The sequence below is a fragment of the Myotis myotis genome, unplaced genomic scaffold (genome assembly GCF_014108235.1).
Source record: "Myotis myotis isolate mMyoMyo1 unplaced genomic scaffold, mMyoMyo1.p scaffold_m19_p_8, whole genome shotgun sequence".
Classification (NCBI taxonomy): Eukaryota; Metazoa; Chordata; class Mammalia; order Chiroptera; family Vespertilionidae; genus Myotis; species Myotis myotis.
Genome location: NW_023416390.1, coordinates 46,726,458 through 46,753,312, shown reverse-complemented (window position 1 = coordinate 46,753,312; position 26,855 = coordinate 46,726,458). Strand labels below are relative to the sequence as shown.

The 26,855-nt window shown below is 38.4% G+C and overlaps 1 protein-coding gene and 1 long non-coding RNA gene across 2 annotated transcripts in view; one reads left to right on the top strand and one right to left on the bottom strand.

Annotated features, from left to right (window-relative positions):
- Positions 1-26,855, bottom strand: part of TLK1 (tousled like kinase 1) — a 160,271-nt gene that overhangs the window by 8,061 nt on the left and 125,355 nt on the right. Inside the window, exons 13-20 of the mRNA XM_036318543.1 lie at positions 17,619-17,716; positions 13,468-13,549; positions 8,559-8,650; positions 8,387-8,476; positions 8,074-8,243; positions 7,692-7,827; positions 5,464-5,575; positions 3,784-3,891 (exon numbers count right to left, since the gene is read on the bottom strand). Coding sequence (XP_036174436.1) covers positions 3,784-3,891; positions 5,464-5,575; positions 7,692-7,827; positions 8,074-8,243; positions 8,387-8,476; positions 8,559-8,650; positions 13,468-13,549; positions 17,619-17,716 — 888 coding nt within the window. The remainder of the gene's footprint in view (positions 1-3,783; positions 3,892-5,463; positions 5,576-7,691; positions 7,828-8,073; positions 8,244-8,386; positions 8,477-8,558; positions 8,651-13,467; positions 13,550-17,618; positions 17,717-26,855) is intronic.
- Positions 2,425-7,695, top strand: LOC118661033. Its single transcript, XR_004969118.1, has 3 exons — positions 2,425-3,737; positions 7,157-7,392; positions 7,517-7,695. It is a non-coding gene; the product is annotated as an uncharacterized LOC118661033 (long non-coding RNA).

Below are 26,855 nucleotides of genomic sequence, written 5' to 3'. Positions count from 1 at the left end.
TGCTTTTTCTGCGTCTATTGATATGATCATGTAATTTTTTTATCCTTCATTTTGTTTATATGATTGATTTGCAAATATTATACCAGCCTTGTATCCCTGGAATAAATCCCACTTGGTCATGGTGTATGATCTTTTAAATGTATTGCTGGAATCAATTCCCTAATATTTTGAAGATTTTAGCATCTATGTTCATCAGGGATACTGGCGTCAAAAATTTTTTTAAAAGAAGCCATATTTACCTTACAAAAATAACTCATGTTTTAAAATAAGAACGTCAGTTATCTTTTTAATTGTCAATCTTCTAAAAGTCATTCAAATGATTTGCAAAAAGCCAATAAAGATGTAATGGACAGACTAACCAATCTAGAGGAAGGCGGGGTGGAGGGAGTCACTGGGGAAGAAAAAGAGGACATCTGTAATACTTTCAACAATACTGATAAATTTTAAAAAAGATGTAATAGAGGAGGAACCAAGATGGCGGCATAAGGTACAAACCTGTACGTGCTGCCCCCCACAACAACATTAAAACCACAACTATAAGACAAAACAGCTATCATCCAGAACCACGGGAAAGCTGACCGAGTGGAAGTTCTACAACTAGAAGGAAAGAAAAAAGCGCATTGAGACCAAGTAGGAGGGGAGAGGCGCCAAGAACAGAGGTACGGAGGCGCGCGTGTGGTTTTTTTCAATCGGAAGGGGACAAGCTCTCAAACATACTGAACTCATTTACGGCGAGACGCTGGGGTCCCAGGCTCCTACGGGAGAAACGGGACTATCTTGCAGCGGGTCCGAAAGCGAGGGTGACTTTCTCACAGAGCTGCTCGCTGGGATCATTGTTGTGGTGGGGGCGCGTGGCACTCGGGAGTTGCTGACAACACCATTGCTGTTTGCTCCGCCCTGGGGACTCTCTGAGACCCCGTCCCACTCAATTTACAATCCCCTCCCAAGCTGTGCTCAGCGGCACAAAGGAGGCACCTGCGCTTTTGCAGCCTAACAAGCTGCAGTGAATCAGAGAGCTCCAAACTTCCAACTCCAAACAAAGAGGAGAAACCTGTTGATATTGCTGTGCCCCTGCTGGGTGGACCCACACAGTGGGTGACTTGGAGATCCAGGAGCCAGGTACTCCGGGTCAGATACTAGGTTTCAACTTCTCACATCTATAAGGGACACACTCAAGAAGCAGACCCAGTGAGCACCAAAGCCCCACTGAAGCAAGTCCTACCGCATAAGGGTGTCTCCAGCACAGCAGTTCTTCTTATAGACACAGTGGGTCCTCGCAGTCAGCCAAAAATGCGAAGACAAAGAAACATGTCACAAATGAAAGAAATGGAGGAAAGCAAACTAATGGAGGACAGAGTTCAGAACCACAGTTATAAGGTTACTCAAGAATCTTCTACGAACCTCTGAGGAACTTAGTGAGACCTTCAAGGATCTGAATGAGAATGCCAAAAAAATGGAAAAGGACCAGTCAGAAATTAAACATACACCGACTGAAATAAAGAATAATATACAGAGATCCAACAGCAGACGAGAGGATCGCAAGAATCAAGTCAAAGATCTGAAATAAGAAGAAGCAAAAAACACCCAACCGGAAAAGCAAAATGAAAAAAGAATCCAAAAATATGAAGATAGAGTAAGGAGCCTATGGGACAACTTCAAACGTACCAACATCTGAATTATCGGGGTGCCAGAAGAAGAGAGAGAGCAAGATACTGAAAGCCTATTTGAAGAAATAATGACAGAAAACTTCCCCTACCTGATGAAAGAAATAGACTTACAAGTCCAGGAAGTGCAGAGAACCCCAAACAAAAGGAATCCAAAGAGGACCACACCAAGACACATCATAATTAAAATGCCAAGGGCTAAAGACAAAGAGAGAATCTTAAAACAGTTAGTTACCTACAAGGGAATACCCATACGACTGTCAGCTGATTTCTCAACAGAAACTTTGCAGGCCAGAAGGGAGTGGCAAGAAATATTCAAAGTGATGAATGCCAAGAACCTACAACCGAGATTACTTTATCCTGCAAAGCTATCATTCAGAATTGAAGGTCAGATAAAGAGCTTCACAGATAAGGAAAAGCTAAAGGAGTTCATCACCACCAAACCAGCATTATATGAAATGCTGAAGGATATCCTTTAAGGGATAAATACCACATGATCTCACTCATTTGTGGAATATAATGAACAACATAAATTGATGAACAAGGACTGATCCAGAGACGGAGAGGCATTGATTGGACTGTCAGGCCTTGGAGGGAAGGTAGGGGAGGATGGGGGTAAGGGGGAGAGATCAACCAAAGGACTTATATGCAGGCATATAGGCCTAACCAATGGACATGGACAACAGGGGGGGAGGGGGAGGGCATGAGCAGGAGGGGGGGGGGTAGGGGGTAATGTGGGGATAAGGACACATATGTAATATCTTAATCAATAAAAAATATATTTAAAAAAAGATGTAATAGATAAAATGAAATATGGGACAGTTACTAATATTAACACAAAAACCAGTACAATTACGAAGGCCATTATGACCTTGATCAGGGACATATAGCAGGGCTTATCTACACTCTTCTAACAATATAGAAGCTATATAATTCCTGTTTATGAATTATTTTATGGCCTAGCAGAAAGAAATGGGAATGTCATGTATTTGTCTTGGAATTTCACAGGTTTTAAAAAGAAGACTACAACAGGGAGTCACAGAGAAATAAACTTTGGGATAAGCATAACAAAGCAGGAGTAAAAATGGGAAAGGCCAGAGGATGAAGGTGGGAAGATATTAAGGACCATCATAGTTTTGCTATTAGAAATATCTATTTCATGTTATCACATAGACATATATGGATTAGACTACGGCCATACCACCCGAATGCGCCTGATTTCGGAAACTAAGCAGGGTCGGACCTGGTTAGTACTGCCCTGGCTAATTTGGCTCAGTTGGTAGGAATGACATCCTGTACACCGAAAGGTTGTTGGTTTGATTCTGTTCAAGGCACATCCCCAGTCCCAGTTGGGGTGCATGTGATTGGCAACTGAAAGATGATAAACGTTTGTTTCGTCCCCGCCCCCCGCCCCAAAAAAATCAATGAAAATGTCCCCAGGTGAAGATTTTTTTAAAAGAACTTTAGGAAGCCATTGTTATAGCTTCAGAGACTTCTACATGTCAAGAAAGCTAAAGAAGAGGTCAGGCTTTTTCAAGAGCTAGTGCAGAGTAACATGAGATCAAGTAGCTCTGATACTTAGGAGGTACAGTTCTGGAGAAATACTTTTGCTATGTACGCACCCTGACTGGGGATCGAACCCACAACTACTGTATGAGCCCTGACCGGGAATTGAACCCGGGACCCTCCAGTGCACAGGACAACGCTCCAACCAACTGCCAGGACTCAACATAATACTTCTATTATTTCTTAATCAGTCGGCCCTTGAATAACATGGGGACTAGGGACATCACCCCCAGTGCAGTTGAAAATTCACATTACTTTTGACTGAAAGTCTTATCAATGACTTAAATAGTCAAATAAGACATATTTAGTATGTTATATATAATATTTAATATACTCTTATAATAAGAGAAAAGTTGAGAAAGCATGTACATATATTTTATGTATTCATGACATACCTAACTTTTTCAAAAATTTTTTCAATATTTCTAGGCTATGTGAGTCACCTACAAATTTCCCATATTGTTCAAGGATCAACTCTATACCTCCTGGACAGATTTTCCTGTGGTGGTAATTACTTTGTTTTAAGCATAATTTATGACATGAAATTTATTACCTTGGCTTCAGTGCTTACAACTGGTTTTACAGGGAACTGAACTTCTGTGGCTTTTAATATTGTATTTTCTTGAAGAATGTCTTGTTGAGATTGATTGTGACCAAATGGCTAAAAATAAAACGTTGAGAAATTTATCTCACAAAAAATTTAAACAGATATTATCATTGAATACTCAAGATACAAATGATTTGTGTTCTAAAAAAGTCTTGCCCTCAGTTACATGGAAGTTGGGATGCATTTTCATAGCAACAAAGTTATAATTTGTACCTGCCGAGACAGCCTAATTAATCAATCCTCAAAATAGCTGAAACACTGTGAATAAGCAAAATAAAATAATGCTACTGCAACACAGGTAATTAAGATAAAATAACATAAGATATTTAAAACTTTTATTTTATTGATTTTCTACAGAGAAGAAGGGAGAAGGATAGAGAGATAGAAACATCGACTAGCTGCCTCCTGCACGCCCCCCCAGAGGGAATGTGCCCGCAACCAAGGTACATGCCCTTGACCGGAATCGAACCTGGGACCCTTGAGTCTGCAGGCCGACGCTCTATCCACTGAGCCAAACCGGTTTGGCATAAAACTTTATTCTTAATATTTACAAAATGAAATTTGATTAGAAAAAAGATGAAGTAGTGGAAATGCCTGTGGAAAGACCACTGAATAAAATACTTTGAGCATAGTACACTAACTTAAATGAAATAGCTCTGGGTTTGGTCCTCCTAATTTGCAGTCAATTTCCAGACAAGTTCATTAAACTCTCTTTCCATACTGATGAAGGGACTAGATGGGATGGGGATTAGATAATATCTATAATAGTTTGTAGTTCTGACTTCAAAATAAAGAGGGTTAGGAAATATTAAGACTTAAGTTTGGTGAAATTTCCCTGAGGAAACTATGTCAAGGCCAAACTGTGTGTGCATGCAGTGAGGGAGAGAGAATGGAGGATAATGAAGAGTTTTGGCTCCAGTATTCCTTAACAATGTTAGCACTGTTAACATGTAGTTCTTTTCCTTCAGTTAAAAAAAAAGGTGTGTGTGCAAAATGCAGGCCAAGAAAATTGTTACGACGTTAAAATAATCCTGATCCACAGAAATTTTAGAAGAAATAGAGAAGAGCCCTAGCCGGTTTTACTCAGTGGTTAGAGCAGGGGTCCTCAAACTACGGCCCGCGGGCCACATGCAAATACAAATATTGTATTTGTTCCCGTTTTGTTTTTTTACTTCAAAATAAGATATGTGCAGTGTGCCTAGGAATTTGTTCATAGTTGTTTTTTAAACTATAGTCCGGCCCTCCAACGGTCTGAGGGACAGTGAACTGGCCCCGTTTATGAAGTTTGAGGACCCCTGGGTTAGAGTGTCAGCCTGTGGAACTAAGGATCTCACGTTTGATTCTGGTCAAGGACACATGCCTTGATTGCAGGTCGATCCCCGGCCCACATCAGGACATGTGCGGGAGGCAACCCATCGATGTTTCTTTCTCTTTTCCTCTTCCTCCCCTTCTATTCTCAATGGAAAAATATCCTCAGGTAAGGATTGAAAGAAATAGAGAAGAAGCCTGGCTTTCTTGGAAGGACTTAAATTGACTTTTGACTTTAAGTTAATGAACTTTGTATTTAAAAGGGGAAAATTCCACTTATCTAAATAGTACAGCTGCATCTGGTATACTTTAACTTACCTTTCTGCCATAAAGACACTGAAAGAAAATGACTCCAACTGACCACACATCAACCTTGTTGGAAATTTTTGGTGGTTCTTTTCCAACTACAAAACACTCAGGAGGTAAATACCTATAGTTTTTTGGGGAGAAAAAGGGAAAGGATACTATTAACAATCTGTAATTTAAAATCTAAGTGTAAAATCTCAGAACTAATTTTATCCACATAAAACCTTAGGACCTTCATGAATGAAAATCACCAATCAAGTTTTTGAATCCTTTTATCACCTGACCCTAGTGCCAAAACATACAACTTTGAGATAAAGTATGATACACACACATCCTAAAGTGTACAATAACATATATTATCATTAGAAATTACAATGTTCTAGGCACTTTCCCTTCCCTCTTCATTTCTCTTTCCTTTCCTCCTCCCCAGGCATGTTACCATTAGCTTTCACTCCCAAGCTCCAAAGGACCTTCTTTTACCTCTAGAACTTGTTTGCTAAGCCCGTTTCTTCTAGGAACTACCTTTTCTACCTCTGTAATTTGGGTAAGTGTCTAATAATAGAATAAATCCTCTCCCACTGCCCCTCTTCACCAGCATTCAAACTGTAGGCAGTTCTCTTCCTAAAACACACATCTGATCAGGTGGCTCTTCTGTTTAAAGAACCTCAGCATTACTAACTGCCAAGGTATATACTACCTCATATCTCGTTTGTAACACAAGACCCATCGTAATCCGGCAGCAACTTAAACTTCCAACATCTGCGCTCACTCTTCTTCTCCACCCCTCAAACGGGCTAGGGAAAGCCAATTAATTAACTTAGCTGCCCACACTGCTTTTCTGTCACCTATGCTTTTGAATATGACAATCTTGAATACCTTCCCTAACCCTCCAATTCACGTGGAGAGCACCTTTTCTGCTTCCCTCTAGGGAAGCTTTGCTTCTTCCCCAGGTAACCATCATGACTATATCTCTTTCCTGCACAGCCTCCTAAATACAAGCCTCCCTGTCTCGTGTCTACCTGATAGAGGTAAATTTCCTTATCTGCCCTGCCCTACATGAGTGAAGCCAGAGTGAGAGGGGAACAATATACTGGGTGTCTTTGCAGAAAAAAAAGGATCTATTATTTAGAACATGGTTTTCAAGTGTCTTCCATAGGGTTCTACCAAAAAGCCTTGTTTTTATTGGTTTTATTTATTAGGACCCTAAGATTTTATTGTGAAAAAGCAAGCCTTGCTGCTAAAAGAAAAAAAAGTCTAAAGATTACTAACTGAGGATACAACTATTTAGGGGGTTACTAGTTTGAATAATTTTCTTTAAGTATGAAAAAAATTCAGGACATATCTAATTCATATTCCTAGAAAATGCCACAAGCAGAATTTAAAACTTTAAAATGGCTTTAAAAGAACGCATGAACACGACTAATCCCTGTTCATGAAAAGTGAAGTCCGTACAGAACTGTGCTGTTTTATGGGACTGGTCATTATGTGCCCAAGCTATCTGTGAAGACTGTTTGTAGTCACCATCCTGTTCAAGAAAATTAAATACAGTTATCTTTCTTCCAATTAAAATGTCCCTCCTTTTGCTCAACTAATTTATTCTGAAAACTAAGTTTGTTTTGAAATTTTATAATCTACGTTCTTCACTTGGGTGAACTGGACAGTAAGTTTGACAATTCACACTGAAGTAATTTTTTTTAACACCTAGGTAACTGTGAAGGGAATGACATTCATTTAGACTGTGAATCTATGGTGCTATCTAGACTTATATCTATATGTAATGAAGTCAATAAAAGGTGTTTGTGAGAGTCAAGTCCAAAGGCCAAATACTTCTCCCATCCACGATCAACAAAGCATCCATCTCCAATAAAAACTTTAACTACAAAACCTCTACAGAGAGGGCTTTTTGCTTATTTCCTGTAACAGTCGAGATGTTATATTTATGTAAGTATTTTTTCATGATAAATGTCACTCTAACATTATAGAAAAAACCCACACATTCTCCACATTAGGAGTTTCTGGGTAGGTTCTAAAGTCACCTGCTAATGCTAAGTCTTTCTCCCTCTAGTTTGCTGAGATGAGTCAAGAAGACTGATGAACATGGCCTCTCGCTCAACTCAGAGACTTAGCATCAGTGCCCTCAGCACAGTAATCTCAAAGGTACATGGAAAGAAAAACTAAACTCTCATAAAAAGCCTTGTGACTAGTCTAGACAATTTTGATGTTTTCAGTAATATATTTACCAGTAAGTGCCTGCCCCTTGGGAAGTTAGGTCCATTCCATCTACACCATAGCTATCGTCATCCATGATCTTGGACAGACCAAAATCAGTGATTTTGATTTCTCCACAAGCTGTTCCATCCACCAGAAGGATGTTTCCTAGGAACAAAATAAAAATAGAAGGTTCTTTTAATGATACATAGATAAATAACATCTTTATGACTTACGCTAACTTTTGGGAAATAAATATAATTTTAAAAAGTGACATGACAAAAAGACTTTAAATTCTACTACTCTATTGACATTTACAAACTAAACCAAAAAGCATGTTTTCAGGTAAATTAATAAATATGACATTATACTCCTTAGAGCTTAAAAATTTATTTAGACAATGTTATTAATTACCTGGCTTAAGATCATAATGTATAATAGGGGGTTTGATTTCATTGAGATATCTTAGTGCATTTACAATTTGCATTACAATAGACCTAGCTTCTTTCTCCGACATTAATTTATGTTGCTTCAGATAGAAATCCAAGTCATTGCCTTCGCAGTATTCTAACACTGTACAAAACCTAAAATGGAGAAGATTAAAAAAATTAGATATGAAATATTATCCAATAATTCAGAACCATAGAGAAGAAATGAAGTCATTTATACCACCACCACAGAATAGGGAAAGCAGAAAGCAAACATATCTTTACTTATATTCACTTACGTATCTGTATCCAAGGAGAAATAATCATAGAGTTTAACTATTCTGGGATGATCCAGCTCTTTGTGTATTCTATACTCTCTGCAGGCATGTCTGCAGGAAGAGAGAGTATTTTAATTCTCCATTACATTAAATATGTTTTCAATTGATAAAAAGAATGAAGTATTATATTTACTTATAGTAATTTTCCTTTTTCTCATCCCTCCAGCTTTTATTAAGCTGATGGATCTTCACAGCAGCGTATCTTTGTTCATAAAGGTCAAAAGCCTAGGATTCAAGTCACAAGAGTTAGGACCAAAGACCAACTGAATAGCTGAAGAGATTAAAAAAAAATTGGTGATGATTTTCGCATAATATGGAATTAGAATATACACTACAATTCTTGTGTTGATCTTTGCTAAGATTATATACAGTTCAATGACACATGATCAGAAACAAGATACATATTCCATGGTGCTAAATCAGAGGAAACTTTAAAGTTTTATAAATAAATCAAAATAAAACAACAAAGCTATTTTTTGTTTTTAATATGAACCTGTTCCTCTATCCTGGCAGCAAACAGCCAGGAAAACAGATGGCTCTAATGCTTTTTTTGTGGGTTGGATAAAGCAAACCTTTTTTCTCTAGCTTCTCCTAGCAACTCCCCACCTTTTCCCTCACTTGTATGAAAATTAACAAGTTCCTAAACTTTAATTATGAAACTGTTCAAACAGACATTATCACACCTAACCTCATCTAATACCCAACTAGTCTTTAATTTTCCCTAGTTGTCTAAAAAAAAAAACACACCAAAAACGGTTTTGATACTCGTTTGTTTAAATCATCATCAGTCTATTTCTTAAGTAACAAAATAAAAAGTGACCAGTATTGTTTGACTTCCGGTGACTTAAAAGTTTTTTTAAACAACAAATGCCATTAAAAGACAGATTTAATAATTTAGGTTTCACTGTGATTTATATACAAAGGTGCCCCTTTAAGAAAACACTTAGCTTACATATTTATTAAGAAGCAGGTCCTTAACTCACACTCTCCCCATCAATTTAATCTAAAAATAAGCAGTAGTGGTAAACTACTTATCACAAAATTATAGAAGCATGAGATCAGAAATAATAAAGGATGGAATAATTAAGAATATTCATTTTGGAGTCAAGATAACCTTATTAGCTGCAGGACTTTGTGCTAATACCCTCTCTCAGCCTCATTTATAAAGTTTGGGTTGTTAAAAGGATAAAATGGGGTGAAGCATATAAAGTACTTATTTATTTTTTAAATATATTTTACTGGTTTTTTACAGAGAGGAAGGGAGAAGGATAGAGAGTTAGAAACATCAATGAGAGAGAAACATCGATCAGCTGCCTCCTGCACATCCCCTTTTGGGGATGTGCCCGCAACCAAGGTACATGCCCTTGACCAGAATCGAACCTGGGACCCTTCAGTCCGAAGGCCGATGTTCTATCCACTGAGCCAAACCAGTTAGGGCCATATAAAGTATTTAGAAAAGTATAATTCATAGTAAATATCCAATAAATATTAGCTAATTATATTAATTAAAAGTTGGGTTTAGGTGTGCCCTCCCTCTGGGGAGCATGCCTGTGTCTTTCCCTTCCTCCTCTTCCCCCACAGGAATGCAACTCAAACTCTAAGGGACCCCATGGGACTTGCACCCTGAAGCTGTCCCCAAGGTCCCCTTTTCCCTGACTTCTTAGTGAGCCAAAGCAGCCCAGCCTAGGCTCATTTACCCTCTTAGTCTCTTGCCTGTTGCTTCTTCTATCCTAGGCCCTTCCTTGTTTCACCGTTTCCAGCTTTAATAAACTTCTAAATCAGTGGTTCTCAACCTTGGCTGCACATTAGAATCACCTGGGAATGTTTTTAGAATCCTGATTTCTGGGCCTCATCCTCCGGACATTCTGTTTCTTTGTTATGGGGCGGGGCCACAACATTAGTAACAAAGAAACAGAATTTCCGGAGGATGAGGCCCAGAAATCAGGATTTTAAAAACATTCCCAGGTGATTCTAATGTGCAGCCAAGGTTGAGAACTGTTCTAAATGCACTGTTCTAAATATTTAAAAGTTGGATTTAAATAAATAGAAAAGAATTTTCAAAGATTCATGTGAGAGAAAGCAGAGTGGCATAAAGGATAAAATTCAGAGGCAATCATAATAAATGAAAATAGATGAAAGTAAAATTAAGTTCACTACTGATAAAAGTTAGTGCCAGTGTATGCTGATTATAATAGTTATATATGACACATCTTTCTCCCAAGATTAGATGAGTAAAGTACCTTCTCATAACAGAGTTATCACTAAGCAACTAACTCAATCTTTCCCACCGTGGTACAGATAAGTCTATACAATTTGATTTACAATCTGTTGCTTTGTTTCTCAATGGACCTGGCAACCACGAAAGGGCTTTGTAGAGGTTGGAGTGAGTGCTTAGTATTTAGGTCAGTATGAAGGTTCAAGTCGTTAGGCTCCCATCTGCATTTTCTAATTTCTAAAAGAAAGTCCCCTTTGGCCCTAGAAACGGCGGCAGAAGGGTGCTGTGATTAGTGGGCTGAAAAGCTGGGCAGGTTTAGGCTGAGCTAGCAGTGTTAGGTAACTGTACACGTTTGGTGATTTTCAGACCCAAGGTGAGCTGTTATGATTTTTTCCACCACGAGGCCGTGTAAGCCTACTTCAATCATTATAGTGCACGAGTATGAACTACTGTTAGAATCAAAGATATAGGAATTATAAGCAAGCTCATAGATCACTCCTGATAGGGGAGGCCCATGATACTTATTACTTGTCCAATTTAACAACAACAACAACAAAATAGCTACTGGTTGAGCTAAGACTAGAATTGAAGTTCTCAGAATTCAAATTCCAAATTTTCCCAGAGTCAGAACAATACAGAATGTTTTCAGTAAGCCACGAAGGCACAGTCCTTGTCTCACTACACAGAGAGGATTTCTAATAATGATGATCTTACATTTATTAAGCACTAATGTTCTATGTGATTTACCTGTGATAGCTCAATCAATCACGACCCTACGATGTAGGCACTGTTATCATTCCCAGATGAAGACAGTGAGACAGAGGATGATTCAGCAATAAGCCCAAGATTATACCGTTATTTAATAGCAGTCAGAATTAGGATTCAAACCCAGTCAGTCTGGCTTCAGGATCCGAGCTCTTAACCACTAACTATACTGATATATAATGAAGCACCAAGTATCACAAGGAGCTTATAAAAGGCGGATAAACAAGGAGCGCTTCTAAAGGAACTGAAGCTTCAGGTGAGAGCATGACTTCATCCTAACTAAGCGCAAATGGGAAGCCACCGGGGCTTATGAGAGAGAGAACATTGCACTGTATTTTATAAAAAGGCTACTCTAGCTGCAGCTTACACAAGTACAACGGAGAACTTAATGCCCTTGAGGAGCAATGCAAACGAGAGACAATGTGGCCTTGAGCCCAGAGAAAGCTAAGGGCCACTGCTGGATTTCGGAGAGTGTGATGACATTACTAACAGTGGGCACCCAGGGACTGGTTACATGCTGGGGAAGGGAAGGGAAAGGCAGAGTGAAGGCTGGCTTTCATGTTTGTCACTTGAGGGACTAGGCAGTTGAATAGCAATGCTATCTACTAAAGTAGGAAGCAGTGTTAGAAGGAGGGGTTTTGGAGAAGAGAAAAATAACTTCTAATTAAGAAGTGAGTTTGCACACACACAGACACACAGATCTAAGGGTGAAATCAAATAGGTAAGTCAGTGAATGGCAGGGATATATTTGAAAAGGAGAATACAGAATAAGAGACTTAGGAGCTACAATATTTAAAGCAGAAAGGTACAACATAAAGTGGAAAAAAGTGAGGTAAAAAACATTGAAAAACAAAAAAACCAGAACATAATGAGTAAAAATTTGTACATTTACACATATGCATTTAAAAAACATGGGCAAAATAGGTGGAAATTTCTGTAAATTCAGGACATGTAAGATTTCTGAGACACATGTTTAAATATAAGGGTACAATCTGTCCATAAAGGTACTATATCATATGACTGCCTGCCTATTTTGATTCTAATGGCTATTATTTGTATTGAACTGGCTAATGGTAACTAGGTAGCAAATACTTGATAGACTGTGCAGGTGCAAACATAGTCTTTAGACCCTTAACACACTGCAGACAGACCGTGTTTTCGTACTATACAGAGTTTTACAAAGTATCATACTTTAAAAAGATATTAGCTTATAAAAACATGTAATAAATAACTTCAAAATGCAATGGGTATTTAATTTTAAGGCTTGCTTTTAACATTTATGTAAAACATTTTTTGTACTTGTTCAATAGAAACTTATCTGGCCACTGGGTAACGCTAGCAATAAAACTACTGGTCCACATTAAGATACAACATAAGCCACCAGACTTTTTGTAATGAGAGTTACTACATAAAATTTGCCCTCCGCCCCCCAATTATAAAATTAATAAAAGACAAGTATTTCTTAACCACATACAGGTATCCCCCACTTTTTGAGATTTCGCATTAGGTCACTTTTCTTTTACAAAAGGCCTACATTTATTTGCACCCTTTTTGGCTAACTGCAATAAATACAAAGAGGGTTTTTGCTTTTATGAGAAAAAGCAAGAAGTAAAAATAGCTTTCAGTGCTCATTTCACAGGGTTAGAGGCAGTGCACACCCTGTGCAGCCAGAGTGGCAGCCCGAGGTCCTCCCCCTAGAACCACACTCAGCATCTCAGCCAGCATAGCTTTGACCTGTGTTTGTGAGCTTTACCTGGATTTACTTTATGCATTAATTAGCAAGATGTGTCCTAAGCTTTCAGAAAAGCCCAAGAAAGCTCGTAAGGGTGTTGCACTTATCATAAAACTGGACATAATTACATGTACTCGGTAGGATTTGGTGGGTTCTTTAGGAAGTCTGGGAATACTTGAAAAAATTTCCATATAAATTAATGGTAACTGCTTCTGTGCTTTATGCTCTTCTGACTTCTGAAAGTTTTCATAGGAACACTCTACTTGTGGGTAGTAGGGGAAACTTGTACTCCTATATTAGTGTGAAGAACAGAAAAAAAAATTACATTACCTTATACACTTCACTAAAGCCACCTCTACCAAGCAGATGAAGTAATAAATATCTTTCATTTAACGTTGGGTGATCTTTGAACCTTAAGGGTGGAGGAAAAAAACAGTTAACATGAAAACGCATACAAAAAGGTTCTGTCCACAATAAAGTTCCACACTCTTATTCTACCTCTAGCTATTTCTTTCTCACTCAACTGCTAATTCCAAATTCTGTTCCATACTTTTTTATCTGCATGACTATCACCCACCTTAACACTTGGTGTTTATTTATAAAGCTTAACATTCATAGATGAATATTCAGGTTCAATGACCAATTATAGCACTGTGATAAAGAGCTACCAACTATTGTGTTATCAAGAGCTTTATGAAATCCCCTATCTAACTCAGCAGGAATTACTTCCCTCAGAAAAAATACTTTTATATTTTTTGTTATGGTTAATCAAGACTTTATAGTATTGACATGCAATTAAAAATAATTATACTTTTACACTGGCTTTTGCCCATAAATTTTACTGTTTTTAGACTTCTATAAGTAAAATTTTATTTCCCAATTAAAAAAACAATTTGTTTAAAAACTTTAAAAAAATCATTCACAGACAATACTGCTATTACATATCTACAAACAAGTTCGAACACAGTTTTCAGGACAGCCAATTTTTAATTAGTCTTGTTCTGTTTAATTAGAATTTATCTGGTACAATTTAACTTATTCCATAACTATAATATTTCATTCACCTTACACACTGGAATGATTATGTATCTGTGAGTTACACATACACTAATAATCACAGATAGGCCTTTTTAATTTTAAGCAAGATATTTATATTTCACAGCAGAAATGGTCACTTCCAATTCTGATACTCTTGTTAGGCCATGAGGTTTTAAATTACGTGACAAGTTTAGGTATAAAAGACATGCTTTTCTCCTTGACATGATTAAATCCAAGGAATGCTTGGCATAATTTCCGTCTTCTTGCTTAATTTCTATCTTCTTCATAAAGCTCCCACCAGTCCATTGTATTTTTCTCTCCATTCTTATAACCAGGGGTTAAGGACAGAGACTTATTCTCAAGTTCTGCACAATAATGCCGGATATGTGGTTTACTGAAATCCCTTTAGTTGAAATAATTTCTCTTTCCCTACTAATATTAATTTTGGGATTCAATCAACAAATATTTATTGCATGCCTACCATGTGCCAGAAAAAGGTGCAAAAATAAAACTAAGTTCCTCCTCTCATATAGGTTATATTCTAATAGGAGACACATAATAAATAACTGAAATATAAACTTATAATTCCAGATAGTGATAAATGTTATTAAGAAAACAAAACAAAGCGAGGCCCTGCCTATGAGACCAATCTCAAAATAAAGAACTTACATAGACAAAAAAACAAAAAAAAACCCCCAAAAAACAAAAAGCGAGAAACCAAGATGGCGGCATAGGTAAACACTGGAAATTGCTGCCTTGCACAACCACTTCAAAAATACAACTAAAAGACAAAACGGACATCGTCCAGAACCACAGGAAAGATGGCTGAGTGGAAATTCTACAACTAGAAGGAAAAGAGAAAAGCCCACTGAGACTCAGAGGAGGTGCAGAAGTAAAGTGCAGAGGTACGGAGGCGCATGCAAGGGCTGGAAACTGAGGACACGGTTGTCTTTTTCAATCGGGAGAGAGACACAAGCTCTCGACTGCTCTGAACTCCAGTTCTGGGCGAGTCTCTGGGGACCCAGACTCATACGGGGAGAAACTGGACTGCCTGGCATCGGTCGGAACTCGAGGGTGGCTTTCTCTCAGAGGTGCTTGCAGCGATTACCCAGGACACTGAGACACGGGGCCTCTTAGGGTAGGGCTGAGGATCAGCCATAGCTGTTTGCTCCACCCTGTTGATTCCCTGAGACCCTGCCCCACCCAAGCTGTGCACAGAGGCTTTTGCATATGAAAGGCCTGGCCCTTTGCAATCTGAAAACTACCTAACAAACTGCAGCTGGGTCAGAGAGACCCAGAACTTCCAAAAGAAGGCCCAAGGCCCCACAGCAGCTTGCACTGCTTCATAGCTGGGCCTCATTTGGGCACCTCCAAACCCCAAACAAAGAAGAGGAATCTGCAGATCTCTCCATAGCTCCTGCTGGGTAGCCTCAGCCCGAGGTAAATTAGCACCTCCTTAGAGATACAAGAGCCAGTGTACCCAGTGGTCGGAGGGGGACCATCCAGATTACAACTCCTCAGATCCATAAGGGACACATTCAGGGGGCAGACTCAGTGAGCACCAAAGCCCCACTGAAGCAAGTCTTGCCCCGGAGGGGTGTCTCCAGCACAGAAGTTCTCCCACTGCAGACACAGCTGATTCTCACAACCAACTGGCCTGGAGGTCAATTCCTCCCAGTGATACCTACAACAATCAAGGCTTAACTACAACAAGACTGTGCACAAAGCCCACAAAGGAGTGCACCAAGAGTGTCCACCTCAGGTAATTTGGGAGGCTGAGCCACTGGGCAATATAGGACACCTAGCACCGAAAGCCACTCTATCAACACAGGGAAGCATTAAAAATGAGGAGACAAAGAAACAGGTCACAAATGACAGAAATGGAGGAAAGCAAACTACTGGATATAGATTTCAAAACCACACTTATAAGGTTTTTCAAAAATTTTCTAGAAACAGCCAATAAATTTAGTGAGACCCTTGAGGATATGAAAAAGGACCGCCTAGAAATTAAGCATACACTGACTGAAATAAAGAATATCATACAGATTCCAACAGCAGACTAGAGGATCGCAAGAATCAAGTCAAATATTTGAAATACGAAGAAGCAAAAAAACACCCAAGGGAAAAACAAAATAAAAAAGAATCCAAAAATATGAAGATAGGGTAAGGAGCCTCTGGGACAACTTCAAGTGTACCAACATCCGAATTATGGGGGTGCCAGAAGAAGAGAGGAAGATATTGAAAACCTACTTGAAGAAATAATGACAGAAACCTTTCCCTACCTGTGAAAGAAATAGACTTACAAGTCCAGGAAGCAGAGAACCCCAAACAAAAGGAATCCAAAGAGGACCACACCAAGACACATCATAATTAAAATGCCAAGAGCAAAAGACAGAGAATCTTAAAAGCAGCAAGAGAAAGAAACTCAGTTACCTACAAGGGAGTACCCATACGACTGTCAGCTGATTTCTCAATAGAAACTATGCAGCCAGAAGGGAGTGGCAAGAAATATTCAAAGTGATGAATGCCAAGAACCTACAACCAAGATTACTTTATCCAGCAAAGCTATCATTCAGAAGTGAAGGTCAGATAAAGAGCTTCACAGATAAGAAAAAGCTAAAGGAGTTCATCACCACCAAACCAGGATTATATGAAATGCTGAAAGGTATCCTTTAAGAAGAGGAAGAGGAAGAAAAAGGTAAAGATACAAATTATGAACAACAAATATGCATCTATCAACAAGTGAATCTAAGAATCAAGTGAATAAATAATCTGATGAACAGAATGAACTGGTGATTATAATAGAATCAGGGGCATAGAAAGGGACTGGACTGACTATTCTTGGGGGGGAAAGGGGTGTGGGGGTGTGGGAAGGGACTGGAAAAAAATTGTACACCTATGGATGAGGACAGTGGGGGTGGGGGGTAAGGGCAGAGGGTGGGGTGGGAACCGGGTGGAGGGGAGCTACGAGGGGAAAAAAGTAGAACAACTGTAATAATCTGAATAAAGATTTAATTAACAAAAAAACAAAAACAAAAAAAACAAAGCAAGGTAAAGATACCAAGAAAGGGAAGGGAATGACTAAGGACTGCTATTTTAGATAGGGCTGCCTAGGAATGGCCTCCAATGACCATTTGGAGTGAAATCAAAAGGAAGCCACTCAGATATTTAGAAGAGGAACATTTCAGGTGAGAAGGTGGCCAGCACAAAAGCCTTGAGATAGGGATGGGGGCTGGCATGGCTGCAACTTGTACATAAGGGGAGGATGATAGAGATATGTTGGTGAGGTGTCCACGGACCAGTTTACTATAAGACTTGCTGAGCCATGGGAAGGCCTGTGGATCTTCTTTCTAAGTATGATCAGAAGCCCCCAGAAGTGTTTATGCTCCACACAGAAGAGAAACACTTTTATCATGTAAAACTGAAGTATAATAATGACTTACTGTGAATTATCTTCATTATTTATCCTTTTGAGCTCTCGAATGTGCAGATTTCTTACTCTTTCCAAACGTTCAAGTTCTGCCTGAATTTCTGCCTCTTCCTGAAAATGAAGAGAGGGTACTATAACAAGCTCAATTTATTTGCTATATAAAAAAGATATTTTTACTCATGCGTCAATTTTTTTCAGTGACAGGAAGAACAGTTATTATAAAGTACCACTGAGTTAAAAGACCAAAGTGCTCTTTTCAATCCCTGAAAGATGGAAAAAGATCAGGAAAAAGCCTATTTCAAGAAACCATCCTCCACATAAAAACTATACCTAATGAGATGCTGAGTTTTATTCTGTACAACAAGAAATCTATTTTTATAATGCCTAAATTGAAAATGGCTGCATGGTAGTCTCAAACTGACTTATAACAAAATGAACTGAAAGCTTCATTTCTGGTACATCCAAATTTTAATTTAAGAGGGAATAATTTACTAGCATAAAACAAATGAAGATATCCTATTTAATAAAAGGGTAATATGCAAATTGACCCTAACAACGGTTGCTATGACACACACTGACCACCAGGGGGCAGACACAAGCAAGTGCAGCGGCGGTGGAAGGAGACTCTCCCGCCTCCTCAGCAGCACTAAGGATGTCCGACTGCAGCTTAGGCCCATGGGGAGTGGGCCTAAGCTGGCAGGTGGACATCCCCCGTGGGTTACTGGACTGCGAGAGGGAGCAAGCCAGGCTGAGGGACCACCCTGAGTGCACGAATTTTCACGCACCGGACCTCTAGTTTTACAATAATTACAAGAGGAAGAAAGGAAAAAGACAGAACCACTGATTATTTCTAAAGCTTACAACATTTGGAACACACGCACACAATCTGACCACTCCCTATGGATAAATCCCATGGAAATCTTAAATAGACTCTAAAACAAACATTTTATGAATAGCTGATCCTTAGTTATCATCAGAGCAGATTTAGGCAAATTCTAAAAATATTTATGTTGCCCCTGCAAACTGAAGGGTCCCAGGTTCGATTCTGGTCAAGGGCATATACCTTGGTTGCGGGCACATCCCCAGTGGAGGGTGTGCAGAAGGCAACTGATCGATGTTTCTCTCTCATCGATGCTTCTAACTCTCTATCCCTTTCCCTTCCTCTCTGTAAAAAATCAATAAAATATATTAAAAAAATTTATGTTAACATTCATTTAGTAAAAAATTTTGATATTTTCATGTCTCAAAATATATAATTTTTTAGAACATTAAAAATAACTAGAGCCGAACTGATTTGGCTCAGTGGATAGAGTGTCGGCCTGCGGACTGAAGGGTCCCAGGTTCGATTCCGGTCAAGGGCATGTACCTTGGTTGTGGGCACATCCCCAGTAGGGGGTGTGCAGGAGGCAGCTTATCGATCTCTTTCATCGATGTTTCTAACTCTCTATCCCTCTCCCTTCTTCTCTATAAAAAATTAATAAAATATTAAAAAAATAACTAGATATGAAAACAAGTCAACATAATCACCCATTACTTACACATTTCTGATTCATCAATATAAACTTGATATATAAACTTGAATATTATTTGAAGAATAAATAAGAATATACCAAATTCTAGTAGAGAGTTCTAAAAATGCCCAATTTTATAATATTTAAAAAAAAAAAAAAGAATATTTTTGAATATTTGTTTTGTAAATAAAGAAATACAGATTACCTTGGCCTAAACAAATACAGATTACCTTACCTACTACCAACATAAATCTATACCACATGGAGTAGAGGTTATTTCTGAAAACTGTACTTAAATTATTTCATCTTTGCCGAAACCGGTTTGGCTCGGTGGATAGAGCGTCGGCTTGCGGACTGAAGGGTCCTGGGTTCGATTCCGGTCAAGGGCATGTACCTGGGTTGCGGGCACATCCCCAGTAGGAGATGTGTAGGAGGCAGCTGATTGATGTTCCTCTCTCATCGATGTTTCTAACTCTCTATCTCTCTCCCTTCCTCTCTGTAAAAAATCAATAAAATAAAAAAAAAAATTTCATCTTTTATTAACTCCTCCTCTTTTAATGATTTATCATCTAATATTTAAAAAAATCCTTTATCTCAGAAAATAATTCTGAAATTTACTTTGAAAATATAAGTATCATTTCATTCCAAAGCAAATAATTAGCTATAGCCTATTTCTAAGGCTTACACTGAAGGGAATGTTCTAAGTATTATAAAAAACTAAACCTAGATATGTTTGTATTCCACTTGACCCTTAAAGTTACTTTAATTATTCTGAAGTGATACTCAATCACTACTTGTTATAGATATTTAATGTAGATTAAATAGAAACTTTCAAAATAAACTTAAATGAAGATACACGGTTCTAGCATGTGGGGGAGATTTTTAGATATCTACACTAATAAAAGAGAAACATGCAAATTGAGGCCGCTCCACTATGCCCACCAACCAATCAGAGCGACTATGCAAATTAACCCAACAAAGATGGCAGTTAATTTGCATATGGAGGCGCAGAGCGAAGACTGAAGGGAGTGAAGATTAAAGACTGAAGAGGCTTGGCTTAGCTGTGGCCGGAGGGGAGAGGAGAAGCCAAGCCAAGCCTTGCCGCGGCCAGATCAAAGGCCTGGGTCCCGGGTGCCGGAGGAAAACCGGTGCCAGCAGCCAGGGGAAGGAAGGCCTATTGTGCGAATCTTTGTGCACCGGGCCTCTAGTCTATATATATAAAAGGCTAATATGCACAGTGTCCCCTCTAGAGTTTGACCAGGAGTGAGATTACTTGCTATGACATGTGCTGACCACCAGGGGTGGCACGGAAAGAAGGAAGGCCCAGGCCAGCAGCTGGAGGGCCCCGATTGGCACTGATTGCCAGCCAGGCTTAGGGACCCTACCTCTGCACGGATTTCATGCACTGGGCCTCTAGTACTAAATATTAAACTGAAATTTTCTCATTAAATGTAGCTTCAGTCACACATAGTTCTAATTTTACTGAAAAAAGAAAAAGGTAATATCCCAGGAGATTAAACTAAAGATTAATTATAAAAACAGGAAATATACTAAAAAGCTTTTTGAAACAAATAAACTCAAGCCACAGCTAAGTTGTCTTAACACATAGCGGACCAGTAGTTTTATTGCTAGCTTTACCCAGTGGCCAGATAAGTTTCTATTGAACGAGTACAAAAAACGTTTTACATAAACGTTTTACATGCCTTAAAATTAAATACCCATTGCATTTTGAAATTATTTATTACTAGTACACGTTCTTACAAGCTAGTATCTTTTTAAAGTATGATACTTTGTAAAACATTGTATAATATGAAAACATGAGAATTCTCGTGATCTATCCACAATGTGTTGATTTAGTCATAATATAGTAAAAGAAACTGGCAGATAGGAATGTCCATGAGTATGAAAAAAATTCAAATTCATTTACACCACAGAACAAAAAAAAAGTGGTAAATTTTTTTCTTCATATTACTAATGTTTGCTGCCTTAAAACTTAATTTGATTCTTACACATGTAGGAAGCTACAAAATAGTTGGTAGTCTGGTGGATTTTTAACTGATAAAATAATGAAATGCCTATTAGAACACCAGCTGAAATACTGGTTTTAACTTTATTTGAAGTTGTGGTACAGGGATACTATTTATTTCAAGTGTGAATTTACAGAAATTAATTATATATTTATGACTCATTACAATTTGAGATTCAACTAACATGTTGATGCACATAATTACAAATGTTTTATAATTTTTGGTATCTATACAATGGCAGTAACCAATACCACAAAATAAATATTTTAAAAAGTAAATGTAGGCCTGCCAGTGTGGCTTGGTGGTTGAGCCAAGACCCATGAACCAGGAGGTCATGATTTGATTCCTGGTCAGGGCACATGCCAGGGTTTCAGGCTTGATCCCCAGTAGGGGGCGTGAAGGAGGCAGCCAATGGATAATTCTTTCTCATCACTGATGTTTCTCTCTCTCTCTCTCCCCCCCAATCCCTTCCTCTCTCTGAAATCAATAAAAACATAATTAAAAAAAGGTAATGTCTGTATCAGTTAAGCAAGCTCTTTTCTTCTCTATAGAACTTGACAAATACTGTCCCATAAAATCTTATAATACAAAAGCATAGGCAAGCTTCATTTCCATTTGAACTGTAAAGTTTACAAGGAAAATAAAAGGTCATAAACACTGGTGGGTGGGTGGGGGTGGGAGGGGGGAAAGCTGGATCCTTCCTAGGTATTTAAGAGAAAATGTCAAGGGAAGGAACTATAACCAAAAGTCTTGTAAACAAATAGACATAAATTCTCCAAAGTCAGTAAAATATATTTACAAACTTCATATTGTAATTTAATATTTATTCCACTATATCTTGGACCTTCAAACAAAGTGGAAAAAACAAAGTGGCACATCCTGGAAGATAATTCTGCAACTCGAAGTAATTTCTCTCAAATCCCACAGAGAAAAAGTACACATACTATACTATTATGGACTGAAGGTTTGTGTTCCCCCAAAATTCATGTAAGTCCTAACACCCAATGTAATGGCATTTGGAGATGGGCATTTGGGAGGTCATTAGAGTTAGATTAGGTAATGAGGGTGGGATCCTCATGATGGAATTAGTGGCTTTTTTTTTTTTTTAAAGTTAATCCTCACCCAAGGATATTTTTCCCACTGATTTTTAGAGTGGGAGAAGAGAAACATTGATGTCAGAGAGACACAGAGATTGGTTGCTTCCAGAATGCGCCCGCAAGCGAGGTTAATGACCTTGACTGGAATCAAACCTGGGGCCAATCCAGCTGTGGGATTAGTGGATTTGTAAGAAAGAAGAGAAAGATAATCACTAACCCCCATCCCCACCCCTTCTTTGGGGGAGCACAGGGAAAAGGCCATGTGAGGACTTGAGAAAGCAACTTTCTACAAACCAGGAAGTCTCACCAGAAACTGAATCCTGCCAGACCTTGATCTTGAACTTCCAGCCTCCAGAACTGTGAGAAAATAAGTTTCTGTTGTTTAAGCCACCCAGTCTATGGTATTTTGTTATGGCAGCCCCAGCAGATTAACACACATACTTTTAGGCACAAATACTAGGGCAATACTGCCTAGTACCCTCTCCTTCATAGAAAGGGGCAAGGCCCAATTCTGATCTGGCCTTATGGTATAATAGTCTAGAATACAGTAGTCTCAGCAACTAATTTATCTTTACTGCAGATAATTTCCAAAGATCTATCCCATAGGCTACACTCTCCTTGGTTGAGATTGACATTAACCTATGAGCTATCCTCAGAATTAACAGTTTTCAGAGAGTTAAGGAGAAGCAAGGATGACCCGGGCTCACAACTGATCTAAATTCATTATAGAATAAAATCCTCAAACACTGTTAAAACTAGGCCAGACTACTAAAATAAAAGAGGTAATCTATCAGTGAGATCATGCCTAGTAAGAATACCAAGTCATCCACTAGCTGAGCAGTAAAAGCAGAGAAGGTCTAGAAGAAACAAACAGCATCTCTGGAAAGGAAGAACTGGTCTCCGTAGGCAATTACAGTGTTAAGGGACATGAGTAAGAACGGATTGTATTAAAGAGAGGTAGGTTTAGTGATCACGTACAGTAAAAGGACATGGCTCTCTTCTGTTTCAACAAAAAAAGAATAGACAATTTAACAGTATACACTATAGCTATTTAAACAGAATTTTAAAATAAGCTCTAATATTCTAAATTATATTTAAAAAACCAAGTCATACAAGTTCACAACAGATCTCGATATTGCCTCATTGTTTGAGTAGCCTGCAAAATATACCACTTTCCAAAATTTTTAATTTGAACATTTATATGGAAGGTAAATTTTACAGCAACTTAAACTAGAAAGGCTTGTCCTTCGCCAGATGTTTAGCATAGGAATGCTTTCTATTTATAATCAGAGTCTCTTCTGGCAACTTAATATCCCCTTAGCTCACATTTTAAGCCAAAAATAAATTACAGCCATGTAGAATTATCTGTAAATACCAGGTTAAAACTGCTAGATGGAATTGGGGTATTTTTGAGCATTTCCCATAATGGCAATTTTTCAAAGAAAGGTGGGGTATATAGACATTAAGCTATAAATGCTTAAAGAGTTATAAAATGCATTTTCACATGTCAAACTGATACATTCCTGAAAAAAATTGCACTAGTTTCAACTTCTTTAGCAAATCTTGAATATATATTCCATGTCATTCCCCACGCCCCCAAAAAACCCAAACAAAAAAACAAAACTCAATTTGAAAGAGCTGCCTTTCTCTAAAGCCAAGATAAGATGGGAAGTTGTTTTGTTATAATGTTCTCAGCTTGCCTATAATCAATGAGTGTTGCTAAAACAAAAGAAATTATGTGTGGTATATTACGAAAATGGTGGAAGCAAAGAAATGCATATCACTTCGAATAGTCTATTCAACACATAACATTACTTGGTCTAGGAAAACTAGTTCAGAATGAGGTTTCAAAAAGTTTAACACCCAAATCATTTAGTAATGGACACTAGTAATCCTTCAAAAGTTAGCATCTCTAGGTCCTCAAATTAAGTTTCATTACATAACCTACTTATGTCATTCTAAAAGTTTTATCACCAGGAAAGTGAAAGGTAAAATTAACAAAAGGCACTTCTTAAAAGCTAATGGAAGTGGCTGTGCAGAAAAGAATTAAGGACCACCTAAACAGCAGGTTTAAATTTGTAGAAATCATATTTGAAACTACTTGCCCGTAGTCCTATTTCTGTTGAGTATGATTGTGCAGACTGAGAAGGGACAAAATTATGAAATCCTTGGGGCAGTGGGGTTCTTTCCTAAGTATAAAAATGTTCCCTCCACTCCCATCCCTAACTGCTCATTGAGCTGGTTATTACAGGAGCTACTATATCTCCCTCAGGTGTGTTTAAATGGCTCAGACAATTATTTTAGAACCTTAATGTTTTCTTCCCTCTGCACTTCATTTCCTTCTTGGGGGGAGAAGGGGCAAGTAATGGTGGGAGTGGTGTTTTATTCTCTCTTTAAATGCATAAATACTTACATTAAAACCCCTAATTGGGAATAATTGTTAAAATGGGCATTGATTCTGTCAATTCCCCCATTCTATTTAAAACCAAACAAAATGCTACCTTAGCAACAGCATCTATATATATAAAAAGCTAATATGCAGTGTCCCCTCGGGAGTTCGACCAGGAGACCAGTATTCGATTGCTCACTATGGTGCTCGCTTCGGCAGCACATATACTAAAATTGGAACGATTGCTCACTATGACATGTGCTGACCACCAGGGGGTGGTGTGGAACGAATGGCCAGCCAGGGCTAGGGACCCCACCTGTGAATGAATTTTGTGCACTGGGCCTCCAGTATAAATATAACAATTCAACTGACTGGCAAAATTAAAATGTTTAGAATCTTTAGTACACTTTTGAAACAGAAATTACAGTGACTGTATGGGGTGTGTGTGTGTGTGTGTGTGTGTGTGTGTGTGTGTGTGAAATTCCTGATGTAAACACTAACAGGGTGCTAACACAAGCACTAGCACATACAGGTACAGTGCCTTCGCAGAGTATACTGTAGCCCATCCCACAGCTTTCTGCTTCCCTTTAACCTTTTTTTTCCTGGATTTTTGTGGATTCTATGGAGTGTTTTGTTTTTTAAAGTCTGAAAAGATTTAATGTTTTACACAATAATGGAAAAAGCCCAGTCTTCCAGATTCTACACATATGCACATAAATGACATGGAGTTATAGTTCTGATTGAGAAGTGGCTAAGATTCTTTCCGAATCTCCATTGCCTATACAACAAGATAAATTAATACCGAACACCATGGTTTTATTTTGGTAACAGAACATCTACTACCAAATTAAGAAACACTGAGCCAGGAATATGTCTGCAGGTCTATAATGACAGTTGGAGGGAGAATATAAATACTGGGAATTTTCCTATCTATAGTCAGTTCCATGTTCTCTCAGCACAGCCATCTCTTACAGGATACTAGTTTTTAAGTGGGAAGTAGTAGGAAGAACAAAGTTTAGAACTGCAACACTCTTTTTGGCACTCTCTTGCCCATGTGTGCCATGAAGTCAGGGACCTATAACATTCTCCATGGGCTTCACCCTAGTGAAGCGCATTTTTCATACTTACACTGAAAACTACTGCCTACACAGTAGCATCTTGTGTTATATTCTAGAAAAACATAATGTACGATGTGGTTGTGGCTTTAACTGACAGAAGAATTCCCAAAAGATTTCTTCTAGTCATGGTCACGAATATAAAGGTGTACAGAGTAACCCCTCTAGCATATTACTGTTCATTACTTTCGTATACTTATTTAAACCTAAAGTGAGCAGAATTGTCACATGTGCAAACTTTTTCTTTGTGGTCATACTAAGGTATGACCACAGAGAGTAAGTCAGATGACAATGGTATTCTAGAAAGAAAGACCAAAGGAGATATCAAACTTGAAGAATACTTGGGGGTCATTTCACCTAAAATCAATGCCCTGTATTCTCCACTGCTCAAAAGGCTTGTAGACAAATCCATTGTCTTCCATTTCAACTAGTTGCATGGTCCACTGTGAAGGAGTGAGAAAAGTGCTGTGTGCTTGTTCTTGACCTGTAAAGATTTCATCATGGAAGATTAATACTGATGCTGCTGCTGCCTGTTATTGGTTGTTGCTCTTTGCAGGTGCCAATATCGGTCAGAGAACAGGATTTCAGTGGCAGAGTTGTTGCTATACTGTTATCTCTTCAGAACGAAGGCACAAGGAGAGATGAATGCCACATCGCAAGGAGCAAAGGAGAGAGAGAGAGAAAGAAATGGTGTCAGGTGGCATGTTGGATGCGATTTTTGTTTTAGTAGAGATTGAGATGACTGCAAATTGTTTATCTGATTCCTTCGGTCTGCAAAGACACATCTGTGTTGGTGCTGATGATTCTTGACTAATCCTGCTTCAATTACAAATTCGTTATGTTTTTCCAAAAAAACTTCTGGCATTTATATTCAGGGCTTACAAATCTCTCTCATATTCTCTCTCTCATATTCTCTCTCTCCCTCCCTCCCTCCCTCCTCCCTCTCTCTCTCTCTCTCTCTCTCTCTCTCTCTCTCTCTCTCTCTCTCTCTCTCTCTCTCTCTCACACACACACACACACACACACACACACCCTAGAATACATACATTAAAGCCAATCCCTATGACACTATTCAATATTGTATTCTGAGATGTCAAATCTTCTACATGCA